This window comes from Brachycentrus maculatus, unplaced genomic scaffold, assembly GCF_059751285.1.
Source record: "Brachycentrus maculatus isolate JH-2025_06_01 unplaced genomic scaffold, ASM5975128v1 h1tg000370l, whole genome shotgun sequence".
In the NCBI taxonomy this organism is placed as follows: Eukaryota; Metazoa; Arthropoda; class Insecta; order Trichoptera; family Brachycentridae; genus Brachycentrus; species Brachycentrus maculatus.
Genome location: NW_028281119.1, coordinates 3,601,295 through 3,611,458, shown reverse-complemented (window position 1 = coordinate 3,611,458; position 10,164 = coordinate 3,601,295). Strand labels below are relative to the sequence as shown.

The following is a 10,164-nucleotide window of genomic DNA, read 5'->3' as shown; positions in this document are numbered from 1 at the left end:
TAATAAATCTAAAAATAATGTTATTGAATTTTAATAACAGCACTGTTTTATTTTAATAACAGCACTCTTTTTTCGTTTGTAAGTAACTCAGTGCTATTTTAAATTTATTTTTACAGAGATGTTTTTGTAAACTGTTATATTACTTGTTTTACATTTCTTTTTGTGAAGGGATCCCGTGAGAATCTTTCATTTTCAGATTTATAAAATTTTGTTAAAATATTTCATTTTGGTACATAAAAGTTATTTCATTAATTGATTCGGCACTTTATGGAAAAATCTATCAATTTGTAATTTAAGTGTTACTTAGTAAATACTAATATTTCTTAAAATCTTTAGTGACACGTGCTTTGATGCATTCCGCATTAACTTAAACGCGCAATGCCTTGAAATACCTACATTAAATATAAAAAAGCATGTCGCAACGTAGTTTTTAAAATTATTATTTTTCAGCTGTCGACTTTTGTCGTTACCAATATCGTCAAACAACTTTCAGCAGTCTAATGATATCAGTAATGATGAAATGCGTTTATTGGTAAAATTTTTAGAAACAAATACGGCTGCTGCAATATTATCATCATAATATTTTTTTACAAATAACATTTTTTCTAATGGGATAAGGTTTAACAGATATGTAAAATCTAGGAGTAGAATTCAAAGTTTACTTACTCGGCTCAGAAATCAATTAAGTAAACTGAATGAATTTTAGTGGGAATCAAACACTCAATGAAATAGACTTACTATCTAATTATCGAGAGAAAATCTGAAATCATTCCACTTTATTAAAGGGTATATTGTGGGTTGAAAAATGGAAAACTGAATTAAGGAGGATCTTGGATCAATTACCTTAGGAGATAAAACAAAATGAAAGTTCTAAAAGACATATCTACTTCTTATATCAGCCACAAAAATAAATAAACACACAGAGATATAAAAATAAAGCTAAATGTACATTTTTTAATGATGGTAGTAATTTATTTACTTAACAAAATATAAGAGAAATTTCGCGAATAATTCATATGAATAAATGCACTTTTTTTTCATTATTTAGCTAGGTTAACATTTTCTGTTTGCATTTTCCATTATTTTATATTATTAAAAAAATTGCATTTTTATGTCCCAAAATATTTGTTTTTCCTTTTTGAAAATATGAAATTAAAAAATAAAAGATTGGCGAATTAAAGATATCAGGAATATGTAGAAAAATTCCCTCTTTTACAAGGGAAAAAAATGTATGAAACGTTATATTAATCTATTCATGCATATTTTTCTTAGAAATCGTAGCGAATGTTGAATAAGGTAATCGAATTGATTTCTTTATGTTTTTGTTTTTTTAGAAAATGAAGATTTTATGATAATAACTAATTAAGGTTAAGTTATATGTATATTATTTAATAAAAAAAATACCAAAACAAAAACAACAAAAAAACCAAATAAACAAAACCCAGCGACTTAGAATTAGAAAACCTTCAATAAAATCAAAAAAGTAGTATCGCATTTCCATTTAACGTAATGAAGCTGAAATAACGGTCAAAAATTCACCCCAAGCATAAAATAAAATAAAAATGAAGCAATATGAAGGGCATTTTCACGTCGCATCAAGGAACCGTAAATTGGAGAAAGACGGAGAGAGACGGGGTCGTTGTGAGGAAGAGGAAAAGAGAGAATCGAGGTGAACCCATTCAGAACAACCTAAGCTTTGTTTTCCTTTCTCCGGAATCGGCACCCGAAACAGACAATATGGGGAGAAAACCTGCTCACAAAACGGCCGACTCGCATTTTGTAAGTTCAAATAAAAATCACCGAGAATTTCGTTTGAAAAATTTAAATATGAGAATAGAAAAGAAAAGAAATATATGTGAGAATTAAAATGTATATTCAACAGTTATTTAATGAAACAAACTGACGCTTATAAGTACAAATACAAATTTTTATACTTTCAAAGAAGATCTGTTTACTGTTATAGAAAATACAAAAAAATTGACAAATCAAGAAAAAAAAATGTTTACAGTTTATTTTTAATTATTATAATAAACTATTGTTATGCATGTATTGATTTAAATAACACTGTCATAATTCAATTTATATGATAATCATGCAAAGTTTTCGTATAATTTTTAATGATAATCATTTTAAATAACCTATTATAATCGGTTATACTACTTATCAATTATTATTAGTAAAAAAATAAATGATAAAATTATTGGTTTAAGCTTGGATGGCGATCAATCAAATGTTAAGTAAGAATTTAAATGATTATCAATCAAACTATTAGTATGAGTATATTTGTAAAAAAAATAGTAAATTATGAAACTTTCATTTCCTTCACTTCTTTACTTTTTCTTCACTTAGATTAACATATTCTGTTCGCATTTTCTATTATGTATTATTTTTACAAAATTGTGATTTGCATGTTTATTTATTTAAATATTTATTGAAAATATGAAAGAAAAATAATAAAAGATTGGCAAATTAAATACATATTCCCAAGTTTTTAAATTATTTTACTAGGAAACATTATTTTTCTGAGCGTACGAATAGAAAATATATAATATCAAATTCAGTAAAACAAATGTTATATTTTTTGTCGAAACGAAAGTTGCTTATACTTTATGATGTAAAATAAAGGATAACTTTGTACTTTTAAATTGTTACTTAAAGAATAAAGATAACTATAAATATCAACATTTTCCTTCCCAGCTGAATTTTCCCATACATCTTGTACGGGGCCGTAATAAAAGAGAACGTAACGAAAATTAATTATACTTGCAACATAATTCTTTCTTAGGCTGGTAAAATAATAATGTTACACCATGTCCTAGGTTTTCCTATAATAACTGAATTTGTTAAATTGTTCGCCTGCCTTAGCGTGCTTTGGCTAAGAACAATTTTCAGAAGACAAAAAGGTGATTTCACACGTGACGAGAATTACTTATGACGGTTTAGTTATCAATGTTTTATATTGTTTTTGTCTTTTTACAAATGAGAACAAAAAAAATGTTTACAAAAAAAAAACATGGACAAACCGTGTTTGATGGCTTGGTGCGTTTCTGCAAAAACATATTTTCCCTAAATATGCAAAAACTAAATTTTAGTAATAAAACACTGTAAAAGTAAATAAAAACAAAGTCAATTTTTTTATTGAACTTCAGTGTGTTACATAAACAGTTTGTTTGTATTTATAAAAGAATCAACTTACTTTCAAAAGTCAACTTCAAGAAAAATCATACATAACTAACTAACTAACTAACCATCACGCCGCTTTCCCGCAGGGGTAGGCAGAGAGAATAGAGCGCCACACCACTCTGTCCTTGCAAACATTCTTCGCCTCTTCCACGTTCATGCATCTCCTCATACATACCCGCCGATTGTTACAACTCCTAACCTGACCACTTTCAAGTATTTGGCATACCTGATCGTGCCATGTTTTTCTCGGTCTTCCTCTGCTTCTTTTCCCGCTAACATTCGCCTCATGAATTTGTTTTACCGTTCTTTCATAAAAATCAAACATCAACCAAAATAATGTGAAAATTAATAAAGTAATCCAGAAAACAATGTAAGAATTAATGCTCATGAATATTCGATATAATATAACGACACTGTAAATGAGGGTAAAAAAAGTCAAACTAAATCACATCTTATATAAGATAAACAATTGCCATTCAACGTTGGACATCAAACATTTTAAAAATAAAAATGAAAAAATCAACGAATTTTCCAAACAGTTTCTGAACTTCAATTTTTTATAAACCTTGTTTTATAAACAAAACTGACATAACTATGAATACAGCAAGAGAAAAGAAGGTAGACATTGTGGAGGTTGAAAGGTAGGAATTGCTTTAAAGGAATCTAGTTTTGTGAAGACAAAGTACGCTCAACGACACAACATATAAGATGAAAGAACTACAAAAATGAAAATTCGTTTCACCTGTGCCAGAACACGTCGCGTCTACCATACACAAAGAAAATTACGTAAAATCCGGGTTTCACGTGTGTTTCATTTTAGTTGTGAATATTGTTTTCAAATAAAGTCATATTATTGTAGTAGTTATAACCGTTTTAGTTGCGAAGAGCGCGATCGCGCTTCTTGATAGTTCTATAAAAAATATATGCCACTTAAACTGTAAAATTATATAAAAATGTAAGTAAAAGAAAATGTAGGTTTTCTAGTGACATTTAATATATTTATTCTAGTGTCAAGTGAACAAAAAAAAATAAGGAATCTAAAATTTTAGTGAAATTTTTTTTTTTTAATTGCAAGCTGTTGTAAAATTGAAGATTATATAAAACTTGATATATTCATTATTTTATTTTTTATTTGGTCGATTCCTCAAATTATATTTGTACAAATTTGAAAAAAGGTAAATTACAAATGGAATTTTTCGCTATAGGATGATGTTAACGGAAAAATCTGTGAATCAAATTTGAAATTAAATTAAAAATGAATTTAATAGGATAACAAAAAAAGTACGTTCATCTTCATACGTCTCAAAAAAACTAAAAGTTTCGATGTATGCTCATTAAAAATATACAAATTAATAAAGTAAATAAATGTTTAAAATTTTTATTAAAAACCACGAAAAAAGAAAATGATTTAAAAAAACGTATTAATTAAATTCCAAAACCTCTAAAAAAAATTTTTTAATCATACATATTTCACGCTTATAAAATGACATGGAAGTATTTAAAAAAAAGAAATATTGAATTTTCGTAAGTCTAAATAATAGAAAATCTAATACATGTATGTATTTTACTGTATATTATATCAATCACAGAGCAATGTAGAATAAATTAAACTAGTTGACTAAAATTAAGGTAAATATTCGGGCTTGCCATTGATTGCGGTAACTTAATTGAATAAAAATCAGTCGGACGTATAACGTAATTTTGAAGTGTTAATTTATTCTCTCCAGTGTAATTTTATGTGGCGATCTAGAATTTGTTTTAGAATTTAAGAAACAAGTTAAATTGATTTTATAGAAACATTATTAAATTAAACATAATTAAACATAATTAAAAAAAAATATCCACCCAAAAACTTACAATTTGATTAATTTTTCACATGTCGCTCACTCCTTTCAAGAACGTCGTAAATCGAAAATCGTCAATTTTTAGTTGTGTATGTTTTCAGAATGCCCAGAAAATGTACTATATCCCAGCAAAAGAAGCATATTTCAACTTAATATTTACCCGCTACAGGGCAGAAAATGTTGTTTTTGCATTTTCGAAAAAAGTTATTGTTTAATAATTTTTTTAAATATACTAAATATTTTTCAAATGGAGAAAAAACCCTCGGCTTTTACCTGAAAAGATCAGTTGCACAGTAGAAAGTTCAATAAGTTGCTTGATATTTATTTTTAATACATCGTGTTTAATTTTTAAAATTTAAAAACGTTCTCCGGAAAAATCAAGTTTATTTTATTTATGTCGTTCTTGAAAGGAGCGAGCGATGTATGAGCACTGCATTTTTTCACGAATCAAGCATATGTTTTTTTCATACATTGGTAGGTACTAAATATATAATGTGGTTACCAAATCAACTGAAATAAGTATGGGATAGACGCGTTTCGTTCAGTAAGGCTTTATTATATCTTAATGAAAAGGGTGGTTGTTTTTTGGGAAACCAGAAAGGTGAAAGAAAGCTAAGATGACACAAATCAAAATCCTTTCCTTCAAATATACGATTTTGAAAGTTTCACAACTGAAAACGTTCAGAGGAGACACAGCTGTAAAAGTCCATTTAGGACGCTGCCTTGTCACTAACACACGTACGTTCCAAATGAATTGAAGGCGAAACAAAGTTCTAGATGGAAGCATAAGACCCTCCCGGGGCTGGCGAGGTTCGTTTAAACTTTTATTTGGCGATGTTCTTTGACTGCGCGAAGATTGCTCCCCGGACGGGAGCAATAAGTCCTTTTGTATTTTGCGAGGAGAAGAAGCTCATACAAGTGGTGTGTTTTTTCACATTGCAATCATTGTCATGATAAAGCAAGACCCTGGACGGGAAATGAACTAACTTTTTTCCAACTTTTTATATTAGATGTTCGGATGGACCACAATCTTCATTGTGTTTCTAGACGCGAACTACTTCTATATGTTTCTCTTTTTCTTGGTGTATCCCGTTTTCTTTATGAACTGGATTAATTAACAACCTATAAAATATCATGCTGTTTTTTACAGGTAAAAATGATACATATAAGTAATTTGTTAAATATATTTACAGTAGGAAGAATCTTCCAAACATTACACAAAGGTCTCCGCTAGTTAAAAAACTTACTCAACTTAGTCATATATGGTGCCAAGAACTAGCATGTAAAAGAAGGTTTTAACTGAAGGATAAATACAACTTTCGACATTTCGACAATAGTGTGATTGTCAGTTATGGCATTTTTAAACGAATGCATTCGTTTGAAAATGCCATAACTAGGCGAAACAATTGTCACAATTTTAATTTTTATGTGTTTTTTTTAATAAAATAAAACTTGAAGAAAATCTGTGTATGATTTGACAGTAAATACATAAATTAAAATAGAGTTCTACAAATGAAACGCCAAATCAATAAATTAATTACTTCTATATTTTCCTTACCTGAACGTCAAAGTTGTTAGCGGTCTGTAGGACTTGTGGCTGTTGACGTCCGCCATGGGCGTGCCCCAGAAGTCGTTCTTGAACACGTGGCTGAGCGGGTTCTGCGCCAGAACGTCCTTGTTCATGGTGATGGCGGGTATGTCGTCGTGCACGAAGTCGCCTGACGTGCCATTGGCGTAGCACGCCACGGACACGAGGCCCACGAGCCCGTACACCAGCCACTCCCCGGGCGGGGACGCCTTCTCCTCGCGCACGGTCGGAAGAGTTCTTCGCTTCATAATGATAATGTACCAACTGATCACTCGGAATACGAAGCGTTCGTCATCTCGACTGAACTGAACGAATTATCACAAGTCACACGAAAAAATGCAACGAATATGTCTCACTTTAACACGCAGCTTTTGTTTCATTTTTATTTTTGATTTATTTTACTTAATCATCAAAATCATTATAATCATTTAGAATCCTGAATTTTTTCACAATATAAAATAAAATATATGTTAAGAAAGTATTTTTAATCAAGTAACAATATTAACTTATGTGTAAATTATGATTAAATTGTAAGTCCACCTCCGTGGTGTAATAGTAAGCGTGTTTAGCTTTAGGGGGGTGAAAATAAATATTGGTGATTTTACATTCTAATAATTATTCAATATAACCCCGGACTGGTACATGAAGAGGAGTGCTGATCACCTTTTCTTCATGTTTTAAAAATCAAGATTAAATTTTGTTTATGTGATGCAATGCCCTACGCACCATTGGGTGCGGATAAGGGTTTGAAGAAGAAGTTAAATATGATGAGGCTACCCCTTTACTCGTGGAGAAGGGTGGTGTAACTCTTCGGTTTCAGGTCATATTATTTATATTATTTTGATTAGTTTCTCTTAGGTATTTTGCTACTTATTATACGAACATTTGAAGTTGTATTAACTATTTGAACGCCACTTCGTTTGATATGGATATTAAATACATGAACATTTTTTTAGTGTTGTGTATTTTCCGTTTTGCTAGTCGTAGACCGTTATAAAACTCATTTCTTTGACAGCTTAATGAATTGCTTTCTTTAATAATTAAATTCTCTAGGTTCTTTTAGAAGACGACCTTTTCTTTTCGCAAGAAAAGGCAGCCTCCGTGATATGCCAGTTTTGCATCCACAATAATGATGGCGAGACTTTGTGATAGCGAATGAAATATTACGCTTTTTATTTTTACAATAGCGCAGAAAAATTGTTGTCGGGTATTGTTTTCAAGCCATCTCATTTTGTACGCAATTATTTCATAAAGCGAATTCTTCAAAAGGAATGTAAATATCCTTTTTTTAGGGGGAATGAATAATACTAGAGAAAAATAAACAATCTTTTATTCATTCAACCCTATGTCGTGGATTTATACGATCAAGAGGGACTTATTAAATAATTTTAATGAAATATAATATATTTATTTAGTTAAATTATGATTGAAACAAATGAAATTTTTAAGAAAAAAAGTCAATGAAGAAAAACATCATCCTATGAAAAAGTAATTTTATAATATTTTTCTTTATTTGAAGGTGAAATTTGATGAAGTTAAGGTAAAATCTCAAACTGGGCATACAACCATGAGTATCTTAAACGTTTTTTGAATTCCTTAATTCCTTTCTCTTTCAGTTATATCCTTTATATTAAGGTCTTTCATATTTTTAAGTCGTATCTCATCATTATCTTGTATTTCTCCCAGATATTGACCACAGCACTAATCATCCCTCTGTTAATAGTAAGATAGGAAGATATGGCGTGTGGATTTAATTGATAGCGCTTAGGAGTCAAAGAAATATTTTTATCTGTCAAAATTACTATCAATAACTGTACACTTTATAATTTTAATATTCAAAAGATTTAAGTAAATTCAAACTGTTCTTTTTTAATAAAAATTTTGACTTAATATCTTGTTTTTTTAATATATTGAAACCTTTGAAATAGAAACAATTCCGAACACCGTTTTGTTTCCAACGAATTACGAGTAGTAATGTGGTTTAGAATTAAGCTAATAATGAAAATCAGTAGAACCAACGTTCAATTGCAGTAAGCTTTATAAACTTATATAAATTCTTCAACCGATGGCGTCACTATCAGCCATACTTAATTAAAACCTGTAAATAACAAGTCGCGCGAGAAAGGAATCCAAGACCATATACAAATAAAAAAATACAATATGTATATTCAATAATCGGAAGAATGGTAAACGTGATACAAGTGTATAAAGCAATCACTTAAGCCAGCTAAAAACTAGGTCGAAGGCTCTGGGATGGTCAGACCATCTTCTTTCGTATTAAAAAAAAAAATCATCTCATGTAGTGATACCAATAATATTGGTTCAACTATTAATGGATTAAGGTTATATTACAATTTATTCATTGCACAAATGGTTAGTTTATGGTTTTGGTTTGCAATGCGCATAGCTCGGTTAGGTTATGTTGGCACTGGTGCGGTTGCGTGTCCCGATATTAGTATCCACTTAATAACACTCCTCTTGGCGCTCTTCTGGCCGCTTGAATCTGTGCAGGCCATCCTCGCGGCACAATAGAGGAGAATTATTGCGGCCGTTTCATTCCGGTTAAAATCTGAAAAGAATGGAAAAATATGTTATTATGGGAAGATCAGGTTTATTTAGAAATTGCTCGCCCCCCGAAATTGGGGTTATTTTTCTTTTGTCGGGAAGTATTGTGTGCGTGTTTGCGAGGTAACAAATTATAAGCGTTAATCCAATGTTACTGTTTTACACACACACAAACAAACACATTCAGGGTTGTAACACAGAATACTGCGTTGTTTTTCTCATACAAACATGGATACTCATTCTACATTGCATTACACATTATATTTATTCCGATCACTATTATAGATGCAAATTTCACATTAAACGTATCTTTGTTCGTAAAAAATGATAGTAATAGAAAAATTGAGAATTTTGTTTTATACTGATAAAAATAAATAATTTTTATAACTAGCATCATATGTGAAAGATATTAAAAATAACATTTAAAAAACTGAGTTTTAAAAACGTTACCCTATATATAAAAGGACCAACATATTATTAGAACATCTCCATAAATTTTATTAAATATTATTCCTTTACAATTTTAAATATAATGATTACATTAAAATTGAAGCGATTTGAAGTGTCTTTTAAATAAAAACGAAATTTATATTATATAATCGATGATGAAATGGTTATTCTGATACTGGTAGTCATGATGTAGTGTTTTTAAGTGACATGACACAACGTGAACAATGAATGAAAAGGAGAGTGCTATATTTTACACAATCAAAAATCGTAAGGGGATTAAAAATAGTATTTTTTTACACAAATCGCTCACTCCTTTCAAGAACGTCATAAATCGAAAAACTTGATTTTTCAGAAGAACGTTTTTAAAGTTTAAAAATATTATAAAATTCATTAAAAATAAACATCAAGCCACTTATTGAACCTTTTACTTTGCAACAGATCTTTAAAGGTAAAACTTGAAGGTTTTTTCTTCATTTGAAAAATATTTAGTTTTAAAAAAAAAAAATTATCAAACAATACATTTTCTTCAAAATG

The 10,164-nt window shown here is 29.6% G+C and overlaps 1 protein-coding gene across 1 annotated transcript in view; it reads right to left on the bottom strand.

Moving 5' to 3' along the window:
- Positions 1–6,585: 6,585 nt before the first annotated feature.
- LOC148303418 (protein O-mannosyl-transferase Tmtc3-like) overlaps positions 6,586–10,164 on the bottom strand; it is a gene marked incomplete at its 3' end in the record, with an annotated part of 180,195 nt that continues 176,616 nt past the window's right edge. The window contains exon 2 of the mRNA XM_088269991.1: positions 6,586–7,051. Coding sequence (XP_088126117.1) covers positions 6,586–6,863 — 278 coding nt within the window. The remainder of the gene's footprint in view (positions 7,052–10,164) is intronic.